Source organism: Ambystoma mexicanum, chromosome 3q (assembly GCF_040938575.1).
Source record: "Ambystoma mexicanum isolate Mex_15411 chromosome 3q, UKY_AmexF1_1, whole genome shotgun sequence".
In the NCBI taxonomy this organism is placed as follows: domain Eukaryota; kingdom Metazoa; phylum Chordata; class Amphibia; order Caudata; family Ambystomatidae; genus Ambystoma; species Ambystoma mexicanum.
Window position 1 is genome coordinate 380,573,338 of NC_090926.1, and position 26,975 is coordinate 380,600,312.

Below are 26,975 nucleotides of genomic sequence, written 5' to 3' on the forward strand. Positions count from 1 at the left end.
TGAAGGGGATACCAAATATTACAGCTAATATAGTGTTGTAATATTTGGTATCCCCTTGATGTTGAGGGGTAACATTTAACAATGCACTGCTTGAACTATCCCTTGCATTGGGGAGGGGAGTACATCATAAGCCTTCACTGTGACAGCTTCTGTAAGCTATCCCATTCTTTTTTTGAAGGGGATACCAAATATAATGGCTAATATAGGGTTGTCATATTTGGTATCCCCTTGATGTTGAGGGGCAACATTTAACAAACACTGCTTGAACTATCCCTTGCATTGGGGAGGCGAGTACATCATAAGCCTACACTGTGACAGCTTCTGGAAGGCATCTCATCCATTTTTTGAAGGGGATACCAATTATTACAGCTAATATAGTGTTGTAATATGTGGTATCCCCTTGGTTTTTAGGGGTAACATTTAACAAAGCACTGGTTAAACTATCCCTTGCATTGGGGAGGGGAGTACATCATAAGCCTACACTGTGACAGCTTCTGGAAGCCATCTCATCCTTTTTTTGAAGGTGTTACCAAATATTACAGCTAATATAGTGTTGTAATATTTGGTATCCCCTTGATTTTGTGGGGTAACATTTAACAACGCACTGCTTGAACTATCCATTGCATTGGGGAGGAGAGTACATCATAAGCCTACACTGTGACAGCTTCTGGAAGCCATCTCATCCTTTCTTTGAAGCGGATAACAAATATTACAGCTAATATAGTGTTGTAATATTTGGTATCCCCTTGATGTTGCGGAGTAACATTTAACAATGCACTGCTTGAACTATCCCTTGCATTGTGGAGGGGAGTACATCGTAAGCCTTCACTGTGACAGCTTCTGGAAGCCATCCCATTATTTCTTTGAAGGGGATACCAAATATAATGGCTAATATAGGGTTGTAATATTTGGTATCCCCTTAATGTTGTGGGGTAACATTTTACAAAGCACTGCTTGAACTATCCCTTGCATTGGGGAGGGGAGTACATCATAGGCCTACACTGTAACAGCTTCTGGGAGCCATCTCATCCTTTTTTTGAAGGGGATACCAAATATTACTGCTAAGAATGTTGTAATATTTGGTATCCCCTTGATGTTGAGGGGTAACATTTAACAATGCACTATCCCTTGCATTGGGGAGTGGAGTACATCATAAGCCTTCACTGTGACAGCTTCTGGAAGCCATCCCATTCTTTTTTTGAAGGGGATACCAAATATAATGGCTAATATAGGGTTGTCATATTTGGTATCCCCTTGATGTTGAGGGGCAACATTTAACAAAGCACTGCTTGAACTATCCCTTGCATTGGGGAGGGGAGCACATCATAAGCCTTCACTGTGACAGCTTCTGGAAGTCATCCCATCCTTTTTTTGAAGAGGATACCAAATATTACAGCTAATGTAGTGTTGTTATATTTGGTATCCCCTTGATGTTGCGGGGTAACATTTAACAACGCACTGCTTGAACTATCCCTTGCATTGTGGAGGGGAGTACATCATAAGCCTTCACTATGACAGCTTCTGGAAGCCATCCCATTATTTCTTTGAAGGGGATACCAAATATAATGGCTAATGTAGGGTTGTATTATTTGGTATCCCCTTGATGTTGTGGGGTAACATTTTACAAAGCACTGCTTGAACTATCCATTGCATTGGGGAGGGGAGTACATCATAGGCCTACACTGTCACAGCTTCTGGGAGCCATCTCATTCTTTTTTTGAAGGGGATACCAAATATTACAGCTAATATAGTGTTGTAATATTTGGTATCCCCTTGATGTTGAGGGGTAACATTTAACAATGCACTGCTTGAACTATCCCTTGCATTGGGGAGGGGAGTACATCATAAGCCTTCACTGTGACAGCTTCTGTAAGCTATCCCATTCTTTTTTTGAAGGGGATACCAAATATAATGGCTAATATAGGGTTGTCATATTTGGTATCCCCTTGATGTTGAGGGGCAACATTTAACAAACACTGCTTGAACTATCCCTTGCATTGGGGAGGCGAGTACATCATAAGCCTACACTGTGACAGCTTCTGGAAGGCATCTCATCCATTTTTTGAAGGGGATACCAATTATTACAGCTAATATAGTGTTGTAATATGTGGTATCCCCTTGGTTTTTAGGGGTAACATTTAACAAAGCACTGGTTAAACTATCCCTTGCATTGGGGAGGGGAGTACATCATAAGCCTACACTGTGACAGCTTCTGGAAGCCATCTCATCCTTTTTTTGAAGGTGTTACCAAATATTACAGCTAATATAGTGTTGTAATATTTGGTATCCCCTTGATTTTTAGGGGTAACATTTAACAAAGGACTGCTTGAACTATCCCTTGCATTGGGGAGGGGAGTACATCATAAGCCTACACTGTGACAGCTTCTGGAAGCCATCTCATCCTTTTTTTGAAGGGGATACCAAATATTACAGCTAATATAGTGTTGTAATATTTGGTATCCCCTTGATTTTGTGGGGTAACATTTAACAACGCACTGCTTGAACTATCCATTGCATTGGGGAGGAGAGTACATCATAAGCCTACACTGTGACAGCTTCTGGAAGCCATCTCATCCTTTCTTTGAAGCGGATACCAAATATTACAGCTAATATAGTGTTGTAATATTTGGTATCCCCTTGATGTTGCGGAGTAACATTTAACAATGCACTGCTTGAACTATCCCTTGCATTGTGGAGGGGAGTACATCGTAAGCCTTCACTGTGACAGCTTCTGGAAGCCATCCCATTATTTCTTTGAAGGGGATACCAAATATAATGGCTAATATAGGGTTGTAATATTTGGTATCCCCTTAATGTTGTGGGGTAACATTTTACAAAGCACAGCTTGAACTATCCCTTGCATTGGGGAGGGGAGCACATCATAAGCCTTCACTGTGACAGCTTCTGGAAGTCATCCCATCCTTTTTTTAAAGAGGATACCAAATATTACAGCTAATATAGTGTTGTAATATTTGGTATCCCCTTGATGTTGTGGGGTAACATTTAACAACGCACTGCTTGAACTATCCCTTGCATTGTGGAGGGGAGTACATCATAGGCCTTCACTGTGACAGCTTCTGGAAGCCATCCCATTATTTCTTTGAAGGGGATACCAAATATAATGGCTAATATAGGGTTGTAATATTTGGTATCCCCTTAATGTTGTGGGGTAACATTTTACAAAGCACTGCTTGCACTATCCCTTGCATTGGGGAGGGGAGTACATCATAGGCCTACACTGTCACAGCTTCTGGGAGCCATCTCATCCTTTTTTTGAAGGGGATACCAAATATTACTGCTAATAGTGTTGTAATATTTGGTATCCCCTTGATGTTGAGGGGTAACATTTAACAATGCACTATCCCTTGCATTGGGGAGGGGAGTACATCATAAGCCTTCACTGTGACAGCTTCTGGAAGCCATCCCATTCTTTTTTTGAAGGGGATACCAAATATAATGGCTAATATAGGGTTGTCATATTTGGTATCCCCTTGATGTTGAGGGGCAACATTTAACAAAGCACTGCTTGAACTATCCCTTGCATTGGGGAGGGGAGCACATCATAAGCCTTCACTGTGACAGCTTCTGGAAGTCATCCCATCCTTTTCTTGAAGAGGATACCAAATATTACAGCTAATGTAGTGTTGTAATATTTGGTATCGCCTTGATTTTGAGGAGTAACATTTAACAACGCACTGCTTGACCTATCCTTTGCATTGGGGAGGGGAGTACATCATAAGCCTACACTATGACAGCTTCTGGAAGCCATCTCAGAATGTTTTTGAAGGGGATACCAAATATTACAGCTAATATAGTGTTGTAATATTTGGTATCCCCTTGGATTTTGAGGGGTAACATTTAACAACGCTCTGCTTGAACTATCCATTGCATTGGGGAGGGGAGTACATCATAAACCTTCACTGTGACAGCTGCTTCTGGAAGCCATCCCATCCTTTTTTTGAAGGGGATACCAAATATAATGGCTAATATAGGGTTGTAATTTTTGGTATCCCCTTGTTTTTGAGGGGTAACATTTAACAACACTCTGCTTGAACTATCCCTTGAATTGGGGAGGGGAGTACATAATTTCTGTGCACTGTGACTCTGGGCCAGCCCAACAGGTGCTCGGGGCACCAACACAAAATTAATGTGGCAGGGATCACCCTGATCGTCATGGTCACACAACAAGACCGCAGCTGCTGTGGCTCCCGGACAAGCAGCTGCTCTGCGATCACACAGAGGGCCAGTGGCCTGGAGGCACCCTGTTACACATGCTGGTCTGGAACACCCAGACTAGCCGGGCCGCAGGCCTGTGATCACAAGGGGTTGGCCTGCAGGCCCTACACTGTGAGACACAGAGACAGAGTGCCATTACATTTAGTCTACCACCGTGGTAGTGCACGTGCATGGGGAGACTTCTTCTTCCAGTCAGGTATGAAGCTGTCATGACACATCCTTAGAGGGTGTGAGAAAAATGGGGTGAGACCCTCTTTTTTGTCAGGGAACACGACTCTAGAAGGTGTAGAGAGGAATGTCAAGAGAGGTTTAGAGTCAAAGGCCTAGAACAAGGGTAGACTTTGACTCTAATCCTCTCTTGACATCCTTGGAGGGGCAATACATGTCCTTAAAAGGGAAACACCACAAATACTCCCACTTTGCTATGAGATGGGTTATATATATATTGTCAGTCTCGTTTATTGTGTGATTTATCTGCGTTTCATGTCAACCCTGTAAAATTAAATATTATTTGTATGTGTTTTACGTGCCTGCCATGATGACTGCACCGCTACACAACACCCTCTACAGTGAACCCATCTATCGGGTCAATTTCCCTAGGAAGGTAGTATTCCGGAGTATTTTTTCAATTTCCAAGCGTAGTTTGTGTACCCATTTCCATCACTGTTGACAGCTGTGATTTATTCAGCTACTAATAACCAAATAACCCACCAATTGTTGGCAGCTGTGATTTTTTTTTAAGCTACAAATACCCATATAACCAACTAAGTTTCATTTAACTCAATGCAGTTCAGCTGTTTGATCAAGTAACAGTGGCGTACCGAGCCAGGGGTTGGGGGGGGGGGCACGCTGCCACCCCACAGGCTCTTTCGTCAGTGGGCCACCCTTACCGTTCGGCACCTCAATGAGGGTGCCCAACGAGAAAGGTGTCCCACTGGCAGGACAATGTGTGCTAAGTAATTCCTGTTCAGCACAGTAATTGTCCTGGCAGCAGGACACCTTACCCTTTCCGAAACCTCTGGCAGGACAATGTTCCAAGGAGCTCAGGGCAGCAGCAGAGGGGCTCGCAAGTTGCTCTGTGTCAACAGAGCATTTCAATGTGAACCATTAGGCACTGGTGGGAGGGAGGGGGGGTACTATTAGCAGGGACTTTTGTCCCTTTAGAAATGTGCATGGCAGGGAGTGATCAGGTGTTAGAAGGTTGCATAATGCTGCAGGCTTTATGAAATAATGACTATGGCTTTACCCAAGCGGGATTTGTGAGTCTCACATTAATCTACATGATGCTATTGTGACTTTGCAGGGAGGGGAGAATAAAACCAAATCCATCCTCTTACTGCTCAACATATGTCTATAATGATGTATAGTGTAAAGTTAATAATGAAAGGGAAGTTTGTTATGTAATGTGCTTTCCTTCCAAGGCATTGTATTATTTCAGCACATGAAATGCAAAGGGAAACATTAATAAATATCTAAACAAACTAAAACTGTGAAGATGTGTTCAGTTGCTTAAATTGTCTCCATCCCGGTTTCACTATTAACCAAAGTGTGTGATCCTGGGCAGATCATGAAATCAGACTGTCTCTTATCTGCAGCTCTGTAAGTGATTCACTTCAAGGTTTATGTGTTAATATATGATGCTGTTATTTTTTTTAAAAAGCCTGACTTGCTCCATATATAACAGTGCAATTTAGGTATTTTGCACCACAGAATTATTTGCCACTTGGCTTACTTATGACAACTTATTTTAAAGTTAGTTGCATGGCGCCTCCAAGTATCAAAGACTGATGATGCTCCTTGCGATTAGCTTTCTCTGAAGTAATGTCTGTTGGTGCAATCCATATGCAAATTATTTGATGTGCATGTATTTTGCCCTAGAGCGCCTGGACAGATCTCTAATAGATGAGTTCCCTGCATTTGTAATGATTCTGCCGTTTTTGTTGTTCTGTTAAAATGCGAAGTGCCATAGTAATGTTACTAAAAAAATAGATTTTTGTGGGCGCGAATGAGACAACCTGGAATTGCGTGCACTGCATTTGAGGGAAATGTAGCAGGAGTTTCACCGTGGTTGTCCCCCCAGCCAATGCTGAATACTCCCGACTGGACAATATGGAACTCGTGCGTTATGACGGTGTTGTGCAACATTTGGTACCCCATACCGAGGCTCGGAACTCCCTTACTTTGGTCTGCGATCTACGAAGGCAGCCGAAGACAGGGGATACCGGATCGGTATGGGATACCAAATATTACAGAACACCACCACAACACTCCCTCCCTTGTTGTATTTCGTGCCCTGCCTCCCCCAAAATTGATTTCTAGTGAGGACACTGCCCATCCACCTCCTAGCTATACCCATCCACCTCCGTCTCTGTTGGGAATCCTACGGTAAAATAAAATGTAGATGGTTCGTTTTCGCATTTCAGGGGGCCTCAGCAACTCTTGGGACAGCCCGGAGTACAGCGAGAACTTGATGACGTGCTTCCAATTTATAACTATTGTCTCTAAAGAGGAAACAAACCCTCTATACGAGCAATGTCATGGAATTAAAAGCTTTATGTGAGTTAGGTCACTCCCTCATCTTCAAAACAAACAGAACTTCTCTAGCTGACGGGGAAAAAAAGAATCAAGCAACAACTGTCATGTGATTCTTAACGTCACAGCGATACCGGTAACTGTCACGAATCATGTGACATGAGAGGGGGCGGGCAGGAGCCCATCCAAGATGGCGTCTCTACTACAGTCGGAGCGGGTTCTGTACCGGGTAGATGGGGAGAAACGGCTCCGGGCGCCGCTTTCTCAACTGTATTTCTGTCGGTACTGTGGTGAGCTACGCTCTCTGGAGTGCGTGTCTCATGAGGTGAGCTGTCGTTAAAGCTGTTACTATTTCTTGGCTATGTCCCTCCTCACCCATTGACTGCTCAGCGTGCTCTTCAAAACATCCAGACGCACCATTGGCAGTTAGGTCTGAGGTTGGTGGCGTTGTTGATTGGATGTTACAATCTGAGCATCGTTGCTGTACCTGGAAAGTGTTTACTGTGATTGGTTAAAAGCGCCGCCGGTTTATGCTGATGGTCTCTGATTGGCAGAGGAGGATGCCAGTTAGGTGGGAACTTAGAGCGGGGGGCGGGGGATAGACTGCTCCTTAGTCAGGGCGGTTTTGGGATCGGTTAGTTTGACAGTTCCAGGGGCGTGAAAGCGCCGACTGCCTTGGTTTATATGGGCATGCTAGGCAGAGCGTGTTATGTGATTTGAAGGAGCCGGTTGCGTCTATGGCAGAGGCGTTTAGCCTGTCACCCTCATGTGTTTTTGTCCTTTTACTCCCATCCGCCCCATGAGGCATTCTCAGCAAGAAGGGACAATGCGTGTTAGAATAATAGGTGACCGTGGACCATAAAAGTTGTCAGTCACTGATCTAAGGTGTCCCGCGGGGGTACCGTGTCGCGTATTAGCCACCTAGGGGAAAACAGTACCACAAGATGACCCCGAGGGCTCCAGATTAAGTCAGCATATAAATGTGATTTCACATTTACAATAGTAGACCGCCACGGGGTGCCCTGAACTATGTCTCCTTTAAGTGTACGAAGACCGTTATTATTTTTTTTGAGGTTATTTCTAAGAGACATAAGCCATCTGTTGGGGGCCCGCTCTCTGGTCACTGGAGCGGGCCACCCTGATGTCGGGATCACCCGACAGACACATCAGGGCTGCGTTCACGCAGCATACACATCGCAGGGATCATCCTGCTTTCACCGGATCGCACCACGTAGGCTGGGGGCACCCAGCTCACGGCATCCCTGGCTCTGGGGGCACCCCGTCCGGGGTTGCCCAGCCAACAACGGATCACCTGGCCAGCATACCCAAGGGGGACGGTGTTGCTCAGCAGGGGCACTGTCCTCATGCTGGGCCCCGTCCTTGGGCCTTCAGCACGTGGTGTTGCACCAGCATGGTGCTAATAAGAAACACCAGAGTCAGGTTCTGATCGACTGACGTGACGGAAGTGGCTCCTCTCTTTTATTTGCACGGTCACATGGTTACCCCATGTGACCATGACACCAACACCGGAAGGTACCATGTCCCCCAGAAGGGGTGACATGCAACACTCCTCCTTTTTCATAACAACAAAAATCCCACAACACAATACACACACTAACACCATAAACCCTACTAGTTTTCACACCCTTTATTAACCTGGGTGAGTGGGCATAGCTCCACTGACACACCACCACGCTTCGACCCTGGGACCCCATGCTACAGCAAACCCCCAAACACATGAATACAGTCCTACTCCACACTTGGGCTGGGCCACTGTCGGTCTGCAGACCTCCAACCACTATGTGTGGGCAACTGCAGGGCACTCATCCGGCCTCCACTGTGGTGTCTCCAGAAGCATCACACGTTCAGGAGACGGTAAGGCCGCGCCTGGGGTTGCCAGGGGCCACATCGACCCAGTCCTTGGCTAGTGTAAGCCGGATGACAGGCGAGCACACAGTTCGATGAGTGCACCCATGCGCATTCATAGACTGGGTAGGCCCACTGCTGCAGGGTGCTGACGGAATGACAGACCGCTCCATTCACCCCCCCCCCCTTTTCTGGGGTTACGGGCAGGGAGGCATCGGTGACCGGATGTCGGGGCCCGTTATGCGAAGGACAGATTGGTGGGCTCGTGGGTCATCCTCTTGTATCCCCGCCCTGATGGGCCTTGTAGGCTGGTGGGCAGCATAATTAGCATGGCCCTCTCCCTTATTGCTGTAGGGCCACAGGGCAATATGGCTTCCCCTTGCCTGCACACATGTGCACTTGGACGCCTCACCCACCCCAGCTGCCACCCCGGGTAGCCTGCGGTTCATAGCTCTTCTGAATGGCCACTGCTTTGCTTCGCGGCCAGCCTGGCCATCTTCATGCCCCTCTTAGACAATGGCAGTGCCCCCTCCTTATGGTGGATGGAAGCTGCACTGCGGGGATCACTGTTCTCGTTGCCCCCCTTTTGTTTATGGGATGGCTACCTGCAGCTCTTCTGGGTGGCTGAGGAACCGTGGCTCAGGGACAGTTTGCAATGATACTGGCCCACTTTTCCCCTCATGTCCCATTCCTTTTCTTACCTCTGCGGACTGGGTGAGTAATGGCCATGACCCTATCCTTTGTCATTGGGGGGCTGCCACTGGCCTCCTTCCATCTCACTTTTTGTTTTCTTTTAAAGCTCCGGTGTGGAGCCCTTCCTCATATATATATATATATATATATATATATATATATTTTTTTTTTCTTCTGCCTGGGCGTCGACAGGACACACGCCCCCTTTTCGGGGCACTGTGGGCACCGATGTCCCTTTTGTACTTGCAGCATGAGTGGGCTGCCGTAATCCACAGAACCCGTAGGGCACACCCCCTTCCTTTACCATTTCTTCATGGTTTTTTCACCACCGCGTCCCCTGGTTACTTAGGCCACACCCCTTTCCTTTGTTCGTTCAGGGCCGCCGTGGGGCTCCGTTTCCTTTGTGTTTATTGTTTTATTTTTTTTCTCGCTTTCCGGTGCACATTTCTCTCCTTGCGGGCCCAAGTGTTGATGGGCCTGCCTCGTGTTTGGGGCGGCCACAGCTATTCGGTGGCCCCTGCACCTCAGTCGTGCTGTGGCCGGCGCTGCTGGTCATTGGGGCCGCCTCAGCTTTTTGGCGGCCCCCCTTGGCACCTTTCTCCCTTGGCTGCTCTCTTTTGCGGTGCGGGCAGCCTGGTGTAGCGCCCACGCCCCTTTAATCGCAGCCGCTCATGCACCTTTCCTGCTCGCCCGCCACTACAAATTCTGTGGCACCCACAGTGGGGGTTGGGGGTGGCTGGTCAACCACCGACCCGGCCGCACGAGCACCCCCAGTGATTCGCGGCCGGGCGATGCGCGCACGAACACCCCTCCATCTGCCCTCTCCAGGGTTGCAGGTGGCTTAAACATTTCTTTTTCGGGTGGCCATCCCTGCCGCACATGCGGCTGACGCGGCCTCCTCCCTGGGGGCACCAGGCGGCCTGTGTCAGAGCACACGGGGGCCCTAGGCCACCCCCAGCACTTCCTCACCTTCAGCGGCTGACACCGCCATACACCCACGGGCTCCAGCCCTTGTCGCCGTTGTTGGGGGCCCGCTCTCGGGTCACTGGAGCGGGCCACCCTGCTGTCGGAATCACCTGACGGAGACATCAGGGCTGCGTTCACACAGCATACACATCTCAGGGATCACCCTGCTTTCACCGGATCGCACCACGTGGGCTGGGGGCACCCAGCTCACGGCAGCCCCGGCTCTGGGGGCACCCCGGCCTTGGTTGCCCAGCCAACCGTGGATCACCTGGCCAGCATACCCAAGGGGGACGGTGTTGCCCAGCAGAGGCACCGTCCTCGTGCTGGGCCCCGTCCTTGGGCCTTCAGCACGTGGTGTTGCAACAGCATGGTGCTAATAAGAAACACCAGAGTCAGGATCTGATCGACTGACGAGACGGAAGTGGCTTTGCACGGTCACATGGTTACCCCATGTGACCATGACCCCAGCACCGGAAGGTACCATGTCCCCCAGGGGTGACATGCAACACCATCCAGGTACGTTAATACCTTTTGTGTCCGTCTGCAGCATTTGACACCCTGGAGCACAGTATTTTCCTGCATTGTGAGGCTCAGGTTAAAGGTATTAGGTGTACAGCGTTGACCTCGATTTGCTTTTTTGTTTCTTATGAAAAAGGTCCAACGGGTACGGTCAAAACATTATTTATTCTTTCTACTACACTGAGATGTGGTGTCAGAGGTACGGCAGTGACTCAAAGATCTTGCTTGATCTTCGTGACAAAGCAAATGACAGCCAGTCTATTGGAGGTTGTTTATGGCAGTTGGATAAATCCTCAACGCGAGTAAAAGGGATTCTTCTGTTCGGTTGCTGTAAGGATGGGGGGGTCCTTGCCATTCTCTTGGCTTTAAGATGCTGCCTACCTTGTTAAACCTGTTTATAATTTAGGGGACATTTTCTGCATTAGAGTTGGTTTTGACCAGGTCCAGTTTGTAGGGAAGACCTCTCTTTACTTTGTCTAAAATGTGCATAATTTTGGGTTTGGCCCATAAGAAAATACCTGTTCAAGCAATTGCTTTGACCTTCGTTGTTCAGAAGTTTTACCTTAATGTATTAAACAAATTGCAGATTAAGCTACAGGCCTAACGCGATGTTCGTATTATTCATCGAAGAATCCACGGAGAGTCTTGCTGGTTCCCGAAAAATGTCCTGATCAAAAGTACTGTCTTTATTTGGATGGTGGTTCTTTGTGTTGCCATAATTTATTCAACTGACTTGTGACATCAGGGTTCGAAATTGAGGGTAGCTGGGAGCTATTTAGCACTTGCTTGTAATTTATGACTGCAGCGTCGAGAGAGTTTGGGTTGGGTGAACACTTTATCAGATGGGTGGAGCTGTTATACGCGACCCCGGTAGCCAGGGTGAAAACAGTGAGAACATTCTCGGCCCCCTGGGATATCCAGAGAGGGACGAGACAAGGTTGTCTGCTGTCGCCCATGCTCTATATACTGGGCCTGGAGCCGACAGCAATTTACATAAGGAAACAGTTTTTTGATGCTGGTATCGCAGTGGGAGGAATACAGCACGTAGTGTCCCTATACGCGGACAATGTGCTACTATACCTACGGAACCCACACCTGAATGTCCCAGTGATGCTAGATGTACTGGAGAGATTTGCAGAATTCTCAGGGATATCCTTTAGCAGGGGAAAATCCTGCATATTCCCATTAGCGGGATTGGCTAGGAAACCGGCGGCAGAGCTACCAGAGGTTGGGCTTAATTGGGGGCCCACGACATTCAGATATTTGGGAGTGAACATCTGGCACACCCCGGACCTGATGCACAAGGACAATGCCAAACTGCCATTGAAGAGACTTAGAAAATCCATGGATTTCTGGGCTAAACTTCCATTATCAGTGATGGGGAGAGTTGCTATAACTAACATGATAGTCCTGCCAAGGTTTTTGTATTTTTTTCCATAACGTGCACCACTATATCCCAGCCTCTTTCTTCCGCACAATGAAAAAATTGCTCAGGGAACTGTTAATGGGTACCGCCAGACATAGACTGTCCCTATCCACACTGTCGCTACCATACAAAGAGGGCGGGGTCCAACTACCAGACCTAGAAAGGTACTTCCTAGCGGCGCAACTCAGTCACGTGCCCAAATGGCTTGCAGATGAGACTACCTCGGAAACAAGACTGTTAAAACACCTTGTGGCCCCGCACACTTAAAAGAAACACTCTGGATCTTGCTAAAATGCTTGAATACAACCCCAATGATAGTGACACTGGGCAGGAAGGTCTGGGACACGGTCCTCAAACTCTCAAAAAGGGACTGCCCTTAGTCCCCAGACACCCCAATAGCAGCTGAAGTCTGTGTAGTTAAGGGGGACCTATTAGGTATGAGACTATGGGAGAGGTACGGTGTCTACACATGGGGTGACATGTTTGTTAATGTTAATAGTGCACGGTACAAATGTCTATCACCACCGGAGTGGTCCCGTGGCGGCTCTGAAAGAGGAAGGGAGGATGAGTTAATGGGAGGAAGTAGGAAAAGTGCAAGAGAGCAGTGATGTGCTGCTGGTGACCTCAGCCCGGTGGGTCCGTTGACTGGGCCTGGGGTTTTTGCGGCTGATAGTCATTGTGTACTGTTGTGCAAGTCTGTGTGTTGTTTTGTTGTTGCAATGTAGTGAAGTTTGTGCGGTTTGTGGTTGTGTTTGGTTAGGAGTTTGAGAGGTGTATGCAGAGCGGGGAAATTGTTAGTGGAATTGGTTAGTTGGCATCTCTATCCTGAATTGAGGTGCCTCTGTCCTGGTCTGGGCCCATCTGGCATTCAAGGTCCCTTTCACATCTGACCCGCACCTCCACCAGCCTCCCTCACAACCCCACCTGTCCTCCCTTCATACTTCTGTGGGCAGTGCACCTGCCTAGATCCACAACTCAGCTAGTGTGGTGATTGCCAATATCTCGACAATTCCACAACATTGTGGTACCTGGTAGCAACTAAGGGGCGGGTGAGGATGTTGGGTGGGAATGGCTGGGGTAGTTGACTCCGCCTCCATGCGTGCCACCTGTGTTCCAGTCTATCCGGTGTCACCTGTCCAGGTGCAGTGGGTGGTTCCCTGTCGGTTCTTGGCTGTCGGTGTCCTTTCCTGTTTAGTTATCCTTTTCTCTGTTTCGGTTTTCAGTTTGAGTCTGTGGTGTTGAAGAGCCAGGTTTTAAGTAATTTCCTGAATTTGTGCTGATCTTCAGTGTTTCTTATTTCTTTTGGGATGTTGTTCCAGGTTTTTGCGGCCAGGTGGTAGAAGGAGGTGCCTCCAAGTTTTTTCTTGAGGTATGGTTTTAGTTCCAGGCGGATTTCCTTGCTTAATCGCAGGGGTCTCGTTGGTTTGTAGATTATTTTCTTTTTTAGGAATTCTGCTCCTTGTCCACTGATTGCCTTGTGCGTTATGCACATGGTTTTGAAGGTGATGCAATGTTTTACTGGGAGCCAGTGTAGTGTTTTTAGGGCAGGAGTGATGTGGTCTCTTCTGGATAGTTTGAGGAGTAGTCTGGCTGCAGCATTTTGCATCCGTTGTAGTTTCTTCAGGAGGTATTCTGGTATTCCGAGGTAGAGGCTGTTTGCATAGTCGATTCTTGACATGATGAGGGCGACGATAGTGAGTGTTTTGTGCGTGAAGGAGAGGAAAGGTAGGATTCTTGCCATGTGGAGGAGGAAAAAACATTTTTTCACTGTTGCATTTATTTGTGGTTCTAAGGTTGGGGTGTTGTCCATCAGGACTCCCTGATTTTTTACTACCTTAGATGGTGTTGGTTCAGTTCCCGTTTCTGTTGGCCACGGGATGGCGATTTTGTTCTCTTGGTCTTTGGCTATGATCATGATTTCTGTCTTTCCTGGGTTGATTTTCAGGTTGTTGGCATTCATCCATTTGAAGACTTCTTTCAGACAATCGATTAGGGTTGAGTGATCGGCTTCGGTGTGTTTGATTTTGTAGATGATTTGAGTATCATCTGCGTAGTTGTAGCATGTAATGTTGTATTTTTTTTAAAGATTCTGATGACCGGAGTCTGGTAGATGTTGAAATATAGTGGTGACAGTGAGGATCCTTGTGTCACTCCAGTCGTTAACTTGTGGAGTGGATTGGAAGGGTTTAATCCATATGGTTTCTGTTCTATCTGCTAGGAATGATTTAGTCCATAGTAGTGCTGTGTCTGTTACGCCTATGTCTTCTAGTCTTTTGGTCAGGGTGTCATGGCTAACTGTGTCAAAGGCTGCGGAGAGGTTGAGCAGAATAAGGGCTGAGGTTGTGTTTGAATCTGCGTTAGTTTTTAGGTCGTCCCAGATGGATAGTAGTGCTGTTTCCGTTCTCTTGTTGGTCTGAAACCGACTTGAGCTTCCTCTAGCAGGTGGTGTTTTTCTACGTGTTCTTGGGTAAGTTTACATAAGTAGGTTTCCAGGAGTTTTGCCGGGTACGGAATGTTTGAGATCGGCCTGTAGTTGGAGAGGTCTTCTACATCACCACTTGTGTTTTTCAGAAGAGCTTGATATGTGCTGATTTGAAGATCATTGGTACAGTCCCTGTTGCTAGTGATAGATTTAGAGGTTTCTGTAATATTCTGCTGGCGTTCCTTGTGCGAGGATTGATTTGTAGATGTCCGGGGGACAGGGATCCATAGGTGATCCAGCTTTCTTGCTACGTTTTACCAGCATTGCGAATGCCTCTACTGATATTTCAGGAAACCTTTTGAGTTTGTGCTGTGGTTCTGTGTTAGGTTCGGTTGGTTGTATGTTGTGGTTGGTTGGTCTCTCTCTTGGTTTGTCAGATGCCATTGATTTTTTTTTTTCTTTTTTTCTTGAAGTGGCCTGCCAGGTCGTTGCATAGTTTCTCTGAGGAGGTCGGGGTGTTATCGCAGCCTGGTGGGTTTCTCATCTCTTTAATGATGTTAAACATTTCTTTTTGTGTGTTGGTGGCATTTGTGATTCTATCATCATAATGCCTTCTCTTCGCCTTTTGAATTTGTTTCTGGAACATTTTTTTTTTTTTTTTTTTTTTTTTTTTTTTTTTGTCTGGGTTGTATTCTTTCCTCCATTCCAGTTCCGTCTTTTTGTTTTCCTTTTTCATGGTGTTGAATAGTGGGGTGAACCATTTTGCCATTGCTCTTTTTTTTATGGGGTGAATGGTTTTTCTGGAGGAATCTTCTCTATTGTGTCTGCAATCCATTTGTGTATTAGCTCCGCTTTCTCGTCTATGTCAGCTAGCTCTAGTTCTGTAGTTGAGGGTTTGGTTAATTCCAATTGCTCGAATAGGTTGCTTTCTTTGATGTGTGTTCCAGTTTCTTTTTGTGATTGTTGTGAGTTTAGGAGGTTGGATGCAGACTTGGGTAGGTAAGCAGATCACAAATGGGATGATGATGAGGTGGTCGCTCCACAGTATTTGTATCGGTGGTGCCGTGGTGATGCGTTTTTCTTTGGCAAAAATTGCGTTGAGGGTGTGTCCTGCCGAGTGTGTTGCTCCTTTGACTAGTTGTCGTAGTTTCATAGTAGTGAGTTGTTCAATCAGTGAGTTTTGGGAGTTGGCGTGACTGTCTTCAAACCAGATGTTGAAGTCCCCCAAGATGATTAGTTGTTCGTGGCTGATGACTAAGTTGGTGATGGCTTCTATGAAGTTGTCGACGAAGGTTGCATCATATGTCGGTGGTCTTTACACCAAGATGAATGTGATGTTGGTTTTTGGGCTCGCTGTTGGGTGTATCACCATGGTTTCGCAGTTGAGGATGTTGAGTGGTTCATCAGTTTATATTTTCAGGTGTCCTTTGAATGGTATTGCGATGCCTCCTCCTTTTTTGTTTCCCCTCTTTATTTGAAGGTATTTGAAGTTGGTTGGAAGGCAGCTTTGGAGTGTGATTTTGTAGTTGTCGTCCAGCCATGTTTCTGTGATGAACAGGATGTCAATGCCGTTGTCATCGAGTAGATCGAAGATCTCTGAGTGTTTTGACATGGATCTTGCATTTATTAGATTGCAGTTGAGTTTGTGGGTGGTGTTTGGTTTGGACTTGTTGAGGTCGTCTTCTGATCAGTGTTGAAGTTTACTTTCTGGTCGATCTCTTGTTGGGATGTAGGTTTCGGGGTGTCAGCGTCTTCGAAGAGTTCTTCTAGATTCTGTCTTGGGTTTTTGTTTTCATCGGGTTCGTCTTCCAGGAGTGTGGTTGCCGATTTGAAGTTCCTCTTGCTTTGGTGATGTAGGGTGTTATCGCATTTTTTGTTGTTCAGCCTTCTTCTACGTGCTTGTGTTAAGTTGTTTGATGTTGCTGCTTCAGGCGTTGGGTTGGTTTGCTTTGGTGACCAGTTATCAGCGAGGTATGGAGTTAAGTAGAGGGATTTGGCTCTTCTCTCAGTGTTGGTTCGATTTGTGTTTCTGTCTGTGGGGGTGTGTTCTGTAGTTGTCTTTTTTTGTTGCTGATCCCTGTAGTTGTGTGTTTTTTTTTTTTTTTTTTTGTTTTTTTTTTTTTGCTGATCCGGAGTGTGTTCTTTCTTCTTCTCTTTTTCTTTCCCTCGGAATGGGTCGTTTGCGTGGCATTATGAGATTGAGAGTTGTTTAGTCTTTGTTTGTTTGATGTCCAGTCGGTTCTGCTTTGGTCTTGCGGTGTACTAGTGGGTGTGGAGGGCTGTCCGCTACTAGGTTGGGCTCTTGTCTGTAGGTTGTATTCCGGCTGATGTTGCCGACTTGTTCAGTCGCTGTCTTGAGAGGGGTAGGGGAGGTGGTTAAGGGTTGTATAGTTGGGTGTTATCGGTGGCTCTCTTTAGTGTCTTTTTCCCTGTACGAGGTTCACTGCGGTGGGCTAGCTATGTGGGTTAGAGAAGGGCATTTACTAGTTGAAGAGTGGCTTGGAGGGGCTTAGCTAGGGTGTACACCTTTTGAGGTCCTAATCTGAGTGGCCCTCCACAGCAATTCCCTGGTGGGTTCTGTCTCACTTTAGAGTGAGTTGGTCAGCGAAGTTTGAGAGACCTGTGTAGTGGTGAGGCACCCATCAATGTAGTCTAATATCACACAGTGAAGTTGGAGACCGAACCCCTGCTAGATTTGAGAGATCTGTATAGTGGGAGAGAGGCCTATCAATGCAGTCTAAATGTGCTACAATGCAACCTGGAGACAGAACTCCTGTTAAAATTCGAGAGGCCTGTATAGTGGGAGAGAGGCCTATCAATGGAGTCTAAATATCACACAATGCAACCTGGAGACAGAACCCCTGCTAAAATACGAGACCTGTATAGTGGGGATGTAGGAGGAAGGGGCATTAAGGGAATTCAAGTCCATGGTGGCAGGAGAAGGGCTCCCCAAGGGCCAATTTCTATGGTACCATGGGATCAAAAAAGTTGCGAAAAACACCTGGGAGGAGTGGCCCGTAGAACCAGAGATTGACCCGACTTTAGAGGTACTGCACAATCTTGGGGATGGGTGGAAACCAGTGTCCAGAATCTACGCCCAACTAATGGACAGACCAAACCCCAAAAGCGCAGCATTGAAACAAAAATGGGATATTGATACGAGAACCAAGATAACAGACAATGAATGGGCCAGGGCCCTGCCATACCCCCGGGAGGTCTCTAGAAACGCCAGATTTAGATTGATCCAACTAAATGTCCTATATAGGACATATGACCCTGGGTCGAATTGCTGGGTTTAACAGTCACCTCACAATGATCTTGGTGTGGCCCAGAGGGAGCAGGTCTAACCCACATGTTTTGGGAATGCCCAAAGGTGCATAGCTTTTCGAATAAGGTTGAACAGGCCTCTTGGAAGGCCGGGATAGCGAGGTATGAGTGGTCACCAAAGGAATGCCTCCTGGGGTCCTACCCGAGAATAGGTAAATACAGGCACATAATTACTAATGGATATGGCTTGGAAAGCCTCGGGAGGGCCACGATACGAAAAATGGTATAAAGAGATGGAGCACTGGACGGCTGCTGAGTCCAGAGTGTGGGGCGAAGGGGTCTCCAAAGCTGGGGGAGAGGCAAGCCCATCATATGAAGCCTGGAAGGCACTATTATGGGACATGTTTCACTCATTGGACGACAAACCCCCATGAAAGCACGGCCCATGACTCAAGCCCTAGGTGGCCCATAACACAGCTGCTGCCACCGAATCGCTGAAGTTAAACACCTGCAAAAAATATTGCCTAACGGAAGAATAGGAAGACTTGTTGCTTAATTATTGTTTAAGTTTGTGGTATTTTGTACATGCAAGTATTATTGATGAACGTTATGCTAACTATAAATGCCAATAAACACATCTAAAAATAAAATTAGCACCTGCTTGTAGTCTGTAAGAGCCTGGTTAGCTTGACACCATTGGCTATCACCAGCTACTTTTGGCTCCTCAGGCCAACTGATTCTCAACAAACAAACCTATGTGATTTTAACTGTGCATTTGGGACACTCTAGAAAAAACATTAGGTCACAAAAATGACATTTAAATCAAAAGGAGTCCTAAATCAAGGCCAAAATGATAGGTTTTCATCTTATGTGGACGTTAGATTTGTGGAACGATATGTACTTGCTCCTCGTTCTACAGAGTTAGCTCCTGGTCACTGGTTGATTCTGGATGCCCAGGAGCTGCTTTTAGCTCCTGCTTAACCAATCTTAATTTCTAGCCCTGTGATGTGTCCTTTACCTATTCAGAATGTATTCTGACTGACCCCAAATTGAAAGTAGCTCCTTCTAATAAAGGCTGCCTTGACTGGAAGTCCTTGCAGGTGGGTGGTACCTCGGGGTATTCTTTGCTCATATTTTAGCAGCGCCAGGCCCATTTCAGTTCTTCTGAAAGGAAATATAAAGATGTTGTTTTATCACGGGTTGCTTCATCTGCTGATTTTGACTGATTTAGTCTGAAATTGACCATTGTGATTTTTTTTTTTTTGTGTTTGTATTGTGTTCAGTAGTTTTTTCTATAGCACCTTGAAGTGATCTGTACAGCGTAGCTGTGCATTACGAATAAATCTTTACACACACCTTCGTCCCTAACAACTGAAATGCCGCCAATTGAATATGATCAGTGTATTAATTTTCATTGGCTTTATGGGAGTATCCTCAATACATTTTGACTTCACCGTCTTGGAGATTCAACAAGTGAAGAACTTTTCCAATGGCTCAACACACCACTTTCCTAACAGTTTGAGGTTTTCCCTGTTATTTGCCTATCCACAAAGCAACCAGGAGCAGAACGAGACAACTGTTTATGAATTGACCCTGGATTCACAGGCAGCGTGGCAAGCATGAACACTTTGGAGCTCATTTTCCAGTGACAATTTTCAACATTTGCACACCATAGTGCAAAAGTAAAGAGCAAAAAAGTAACATACACGCTTGTACACCACCATTTTACACTGCTCCTGGCACTTTGAGTAAACTGTGCTGGGTATGTATGCATCGCAGGTGGCATTTACAGTGGATTCCTATGCCGTCTGCTTGCTTTTTTCTTGTGCAAAATGCAGCCTGAATCCATAGGAATACACGGCATTCATACCAACATGAAAATGCAGTATTTGTATGGTGAAGGGGGAGGCGGAATCCTAACATATGATCCATCCTTCCTCTCTGCCAAATGAATGAAAATGTGAACAAGTGTTAGTCTTAGTCTTGATTTTTACACTTTGAATTCATATTACGCCAGGAGCAGAATGAGCTTCTTTATATTGATCCCATTGCGGATGCAACCACATGTTGTCCTCTACCTCAGTGTCCTCACTTCCTGCTGAGATGGCACCTTCGTGTCTTTGGTCGGGAAGTGACATTACTTGCTCACCTTACTTAACATGTAGCATTTGCTCTAGTCAATATTTTCTTTTAGTCTGTTGGGGGGCTTGATCATCTGCCAAAGCAGGGATAGTGGGCTCCCTACCAGAGATCAAGCAAGCTTTATTTTTCGTCATTACTTGGGACAAAGCCAACACTTCCTCTTCTAACCTCTCTCCTGAGGTGTCACTGTCGTCTGGGGGAAGAGAGAGACTGAGTCAGTCTTTCACCATTTAGGGAGCAAAAGGGTTGATGATATCGGGGGTGTCACAAACTTTGGCTTCAAGTAAGTATTTGGCCTAATTTCGGCTGAAAAAAAGCTATTCGGCTGCAGCCAAATATTTTCTTGCTGTTCTGCTCTTGCCAAATACTTTGCCATTCTCATTTGAATATAATGTACCAAGAACACAGGCAAATATAGACTTCAGTTTACAAAACTGAATAGAATTAGACCAGACACTTAGCCACAAGACAAATTGCTATCACACAGCTGTAAAATATCGTATATTGTAATCTGCTCTTTAGGGCATGTTTTGTTACAGGTTCATAGACCTGAAAGGTGCTCACCCTTTATACTTAGCCTGCAACAATACAGGAAAATATTTTCTTTTGGCAAATGTGTATATGCAATGTGCACTTCCTTCAGTTGGACAAGACAAAATGAAAGAAATGTGCATATTTCATTTTAGGATACATTCAGTTCCTGTCATGTCACTTTCCATTGCATATGTCAAAGTCCCCCCCCCCCCCACACACCATACCCCACACCCCTCTACCTTTTTAAAGGACTTGAGTCCTGAGTTTAACATTCTGATATTTTATCGGGAGTGGTGAGGTGCATATGTTTGTTTATTGGTGAGACTGAGTGGCGAGGATAAGTGAAAGCGAGCAGCATTTGTTCCTATGTGCCATGCCCATGGAGAAACATTAAGAATTCACAATAGGTAGGAGAGACTAGCAGGGCTCGTTATTCAGGCAGAGTGATATGCCCCCCACCTGACAGGCCTCTCAAAGGAATTTATGTTGGGTAATCTCTCCAGTTCCAAAGTGGCCCATTGTGCGACAGCGGGTAAAGATGGGTGTGAGGACTCTGCATGAGACAGACAGAGAGCTATGCTCTGTTGGTGGAATTTGTAGGATGTAGAGTTGGGAGAGACAGAGAATTCTGGGATGGGCCAAGTCAGGGTTGAGCCTTAGAGTCCGACTTGGCCCTAAATGGCAAACGTGTGCTGAACCGGAAAAATTAGCATGTAATGCTGACACTCTGCTGGCATACAGTGCAAGCCCCCATTATTGGCATCCTTCCTCCCAACACCCCCCACACTTCCTACTTGGGGCCTGCCACCACCTAACACAAATACCATACATGGCATTCCACCTCCCACCCCAACAACACAAATCCCCCTACCTGGAATTCTGCTTGCCCATCCCTACTAAACATAAATCCCTGCATGGACTCCCACCTCCCCAGACCATACAGAGACAACACCCTACACCTACTCGGAGCAATCAGAAGATGAAGGAAACCAGAGCCAGAAAATGATTCTGCTTTAACAAGGAATAAAAAAATAAACAAACTATCAGGTAGCGGTTATTAAATAGCCTTTTTGTTCTGCAAAGCATAGGACTATTCTGTGAAATGTTTCCTTTTAAAGCAATTTTGATTAGTTTTGGCTTGTGGCAGTGGCTTCAACTCTGACATAAAACAATTATCTAATGAGAATGTGCATTTAGGGCCTTTCCGTCTAGTTAATATATGAAAGGGACTTGGCTATGTGCTTTGGCTGTCCTAAATGTTAAGCCCCTTCGCACACTTTTTCTGAAAATGAACATTTTGCTCTTTTAACAAACATATTAACTGCTGGTCTAGGTACTGCCAAGGTTACATAGGAACAGACCAGGCTAAGACATACCTTTCCATCAGCACGATTGATTGCGGACCATTGTTTACTCAGAAATGGGTGAAGGTCATACTTGCTGTTTAATCACTTCTAGCAGCATTTGAATGCAAGGCCAAGAGATACCGGCAGCGCTCTGGAGAAGGGGCCATGTCGGACTAGCCATCGGTGTAAACTCTGCAGAGGAACCTTCAGCATGAACACAACTGGACGAGGGAGTGGAGACAGGACGATCTTGCAAAGCTCACTCTCAAAGCCACCAGAGGGCTGCAGTTCAATATATTGGGCAGATTTACTTGTACGTTTACAAACCTCCTATTTTTTTTTATTTGCATTTAATTGTTATTTAAACAATTTTTACAAAACATGGGGCGTTCCTCATTTTTTTTCCTTTTTTGTTTTAATTGTGTTCTTTGCGACCTCTTAATTCAGTAGGCCTATGCACTTTAAAATTTGTGCAGTTGCTGTTGCTAAGGCAACATTGGTTCCACTGATCAGTCTGTCCCACCAGTAGTCCTTGTCCCCAATGGACGCTGATTCCAAGTCACGTTTTAGGTAGAGTTCTCTAGCCCAACGTGTCCCAGGGCATCCTGACACAAGATGTCGTATTGTTTCTTTCATTGAAGTATCCTTGCAGTAGCGACAGGTATTACACGATGATTGTCCCTAATGGCTAAGATTTAGTTTGTTTTTAGCATGTTTAGCCGTGCTTTCAGGTATGTTGCGCGCAATATCCTGTCCGGAAATTTTACTAGATATTTTAGTGGTGTGCCCACTTTTTGCGAATTTGGTGGCAGGTGCACGGTCATTTTGTACCCTGCTGCCTCATCCACCGTTTGGATCCAATCCCAGATTTTGTGCTTTTCTGTCACTTTTTCGGGATTGAAATCAAGTTCTTCTTTAGAGCTTCCTATGTCTTGCAGGAGGGTCCGAATTTTTTTTGTTCCCACTGCATCAGCATTTTGTTTCTTCCGCTTTCCATTTCTTTACGGAGGATATCCAGCAGCCTTGGATGTGGGATCCTGTTGATTTTCCCATAAAACATCAGGCTATTTCTGTCTATAGTGCCTTTCAAGGAGGTTAGACTAAGTTTGTTTCTAATCGTAGCGATTGGCGTACCTTGAGGCAGTTTCAAACGTTTGCACCAATATGATTCCCACTGGTATTTTGCGGATAGCTTCCATTCCATATGCTACTGTTGGTATAACTTTAGCCTTATAGAAGCTTAGTGCAGAAAGAAGAGGGTATCTACCAAATTTCCTGTCTAATGCTACTGTTGCGATGTTAGTGCCGTCATCTTAAAGTAAAACACTTCCTGTATTGGCATTTTGACAGGGCTTTTGTTTATGGTCACTCCCAGGTATTTAAATTCATTAACCGTTTCCAGTTTTCCTTCTTTTAAATTCCATCTTGTTTTTTCCACCCTTCTCGATTTTTCTAGGATCATGATTTTTGTCTTATTGATGTTCATTTCCAATTAGTTTCTTTTGATATTGTTCATCAAGCTCGCTAGTTGTCTCTGGAGACCTATTTTACTATGGTCCAGCAAAATTATATCGTCGGCATAGATGAGGCGAGAGATTATTGCTTCACCTACTCTTGGTGGAACCTCTGTCTTCGATGTCGGCCGTTTAGGTATTATAGAGGGTGAGCGCCAATGGGCACCCCTGTTTCACTCACTTTTGTTTTTATTTTGTCGGAGTTGTCCAGCGCAGTTTAGTCTAACCCTCATTGAAGTGTCGATATAAAGAAGTTTGACTGGTTCCAGTATTGAGTTTGGACAATTCCATGTTGTAAGCTTGGTCCATAGTCTTTCTCTGTTAACTTTGTCTATTGCTTGCACTAAATCAATGAAAGCAATGAAAATTCTGGGCCGACCCTCCATGACTTTAGCTTTTAGTATACGGATCATCATGTTAGCTTGTGTGCCTATGTTTTTTACGAATCCTGTCTGAAACTGGTCTCCATGCCCTCGTCGCTTTAGCCCAGGCTGCCAGTTTGTCAAGTAGTAGGGACCCGAACAGCTTTCCCACCACATCAAGCAGAGCTGTTGGGAGATAGTTGTTTGGATCGTCTTTCTCGCCTTTTTTATAGATTGGGACGATATTTACTTGTCTCCATGGTGTTGAAATTGCTCTAGCAGCAATGCATCTTCCGATGATTTTGCTGATCTATGTCAGCCCAGTCGACCTGGTTTATTTTCAGTTGAAGATTAGTGATCCCATCGGGTCCGGGAGCCCTTGAGTTATTGAGCTTTTTGATCTTCTTCATGATTGTTTCTTGCTCATATTCTATGTCCCACGGTGTTTCTTGGACCTTGAGTTCACTCTTTATACCATTCTCTTGATGGAATAGTTTCCTCAAGTGCTCTACCCAGGCATTTGTCGTTATGCAGTTTGTAGTTTTTTTTTCTGAAGAAGATGTGCTTTTTACCAATGACCAAAAGTCCTTGGATTTTCATTTAGTGAGTACTCTCAACATCCTCTCCGAGTCCTCTTGATAAAGTTTGTACCGATGGCTCCTTAATCAGTTTCTATATGAGCTTCTGGCCTTTGTTGCTTGAGCTTGATTGCTTTCTGAGGGGTGAATTTATGCGTATCTTATCGCTCGGCTCATAACCTTTTTCCTCTTTGCTCCATATTATGAGCATGTTGATGTTGTTGGAAATGTTGATTTTGCCTTGCTCTGGGTTTTAAGTATGGTACCAGGAGTGGTTTATAGTCTGGGGCCAAAGGGAGGTTGGTGGATGGGTTCTTATCGATCTGTGTTTTGTAGGTTCTAGTAATGGAGCATATCGCTTCTTTTGTTAGCTTCAGGCGGAGACTGTTTGAACCACTCGCCACAGAAGTTTTCATGATTTCTTCGTGTGTGTTTGAAGGTCTGATGGGCCCTTAAGATATTGTGGTCACTGTTTTGCGTTGCAATCACTTCGTAGTACGAAATGATTGAAAATAGTTCCTTTGAAGTGGAAATGTGGTCTATATCACGCTTGGAACCCTCTTTCCCAGGTCGGGTTAGATTCTTTGTTCTTTTTTTGTAATGGAGTCTAAGTTGTAGAGATTGCGCGTCTCCATTAGTTCGACCCAGGATGTCTCCCTCTTCCACGCCTCTGTTATTTTCTTTGATCGTCTTTGTTTGTTCTGTTGACTCTTTATTTGCTTCCTCTTTGTTCAATGCAAATTGCGTTCAGGTCCCCACAGAAGATTATGTGGCTTATATTGTAAGTCGTGGTGAGCTCTTCGATGGTTGCATCAATAGTTGTTAAAAAGGACTTTGTTGTGACTGCTTGTGGGTTCAAATAAACGTTTAATATGAGGAGTAGCTCTGTTGTAGTTTGTAGTTTTGAAGGTTTGTAGTGTGTCCAGGACAATAGAAATGCTTGTTCAAAGGCCGATGATGGCAGGCCCTTCAGCCTGTGTAAATGGCTACCCGAACGGACCGCCATCATCATAGGGCCTGATGATGGTCTGCATTTGCAGCCTTTTATAGCCGGTACTAGGCTTATTTCATATCCGTCCAAACTTGAGTATTTAGTAGCCAAGTTTCTTGTAAGCAAAGCAGGTCGAAACCTAGGTTCACGTCACCTTCCCTTGTGAGGTACGTGAATCCTCTAGTGTTCCAAGATCCTACAGTCAAAATTTTGTGCGTGTGTGTTTCTGCCCATTTGGCAATGGGTGACGTTGGCGCAGCAACTATTGATTGCTATTTTTGGGGATTGTGCGTCAGAGTCCCTGGAACCCATGCCCACTTTTTTGCCTCTTGCTCTACCAGTGCTTTAGAGTGAATTCTGACTGGGTGGTCATTTCTGTCCTTGTGGATGTCTTGTCTCAAGGTGAATTTGATGTTTGTAGGTGGTCCTCAAGGTTTTCTTTCGTCATGCTCATGAGGGTATTTACTCGGCCGAGAAATTGGATATTGTCGAGTTTCCTCATGCTTTCTACTTATCTCTTGATTTTTTTTTTTTTTTTTTTTCTTTTTTGTCGAAGGCTGTCTTTTGATGTCCATTCATGTCTTCTCGATTTAGTTCTGTGGTACTCAGACTCTGAGCAACTGTTCTGGTGGGAACTTCTGTAGTGGATGTCTTCAGGGGTTGAGATTGCTCTGGATCTGTAGCGATTCACCTTGTGTTTTTTTTTTTTTTACAGCAGGCAACCTTTCCCTGGACGACGGTCTGTCATGATGCTCCATTACTCGTTCTCTAGCCGAAGTTTCTCTAATATCGTAGCCCAGTCTTTGTAATTTCCCTGCTGCTTTTATCAACAGGAGCTTGATGCTTGATGCTTGAAGATGTTAAGTGTAGGTAGATGCCATCCAGACAACCCCTTCTAGCAAATTCAATGATCTTTATATCTTTTCTCTGTTCTTCAGTTCCGAGATGTGCTTTAGTATATCCATTACCGTACTTCTGTTCAGAATTTGTTTACCGTCTTTGTTTGAGGTCCTCTCCAATTTCCGGGTTCTAGTCGCTCTGCTTTTCGGTGTGAACAAGGTGCTTTGTCTGGTTTCTGTTTCTTTCTGGCGGTGGTATGTATTCCCTTTTGTCTCTTGCTTTTCTAGCGTTATAACTGTTCTTCTCTGTTCATTCACTATTTTTTTTTTATTTTTTTTCCCGTGTGAGCTGTATAGCTGCCAGTCCTCGTTGGTTCTGTGTGTAAGCTATGTCTACCTTCTCTCCATCCCTTTCGACCTCTGTCTTGACGCCACCTTGATTCCCCTTCCGCGCTGTCGCTATGGTTGCGATTTTTAGTCCTCCCTAGACTATTACTTCTTTCTTGTAGCATTTGGAAGGTTGGAGACGACGACTCTTAAGTGTCACTTTTCTTCTTGGTTCACAATCTGGAAAAGTTTCCTCCCTGAAGCAGACTTTCCGTTTTTTTTTTTTTTTCATTTGCTGGTGGTATTTCAGATTCTGATTCTTCAATGGTGTACTGACTTATCTCCAACAGGTCAATTGTGTGTACCGGGGCATCTTGCACGTTTGTTTCTTCTGAACTGGACTTGGAGGGTGGAT

At 45.4% G+C, this 26,975-nt stretch overlaps 1 protein-coding gene across 2 annotated transcripts in view; it reads left to right on the top strand.

The window, feature by feature from the left end:
• Window positions 1–6,912: 6,912 nt before the first annotated feature.
• The window catches only part of DCTN4 (dynactin subunit 4), a 447,710-nt gene continuing 427,647 nt past the window's right edge, over window positions 6,913–26,975 (top strand). For both annotated transcript variants that reach the window (XM_069654034.1, XM_069654035.1), the window contains exon 1: window positions 6,913–7,093. In XM_069654034.1, the coding sequence (XP_069510135.1) occupies window positions 6,959–7,093 (135 nt within the window). In that variant the 5' untranslated portion in view covers window positions 6,913–6,958. The remainder of the gene's footprint in view (window positions 7,094–26,975) is intronic.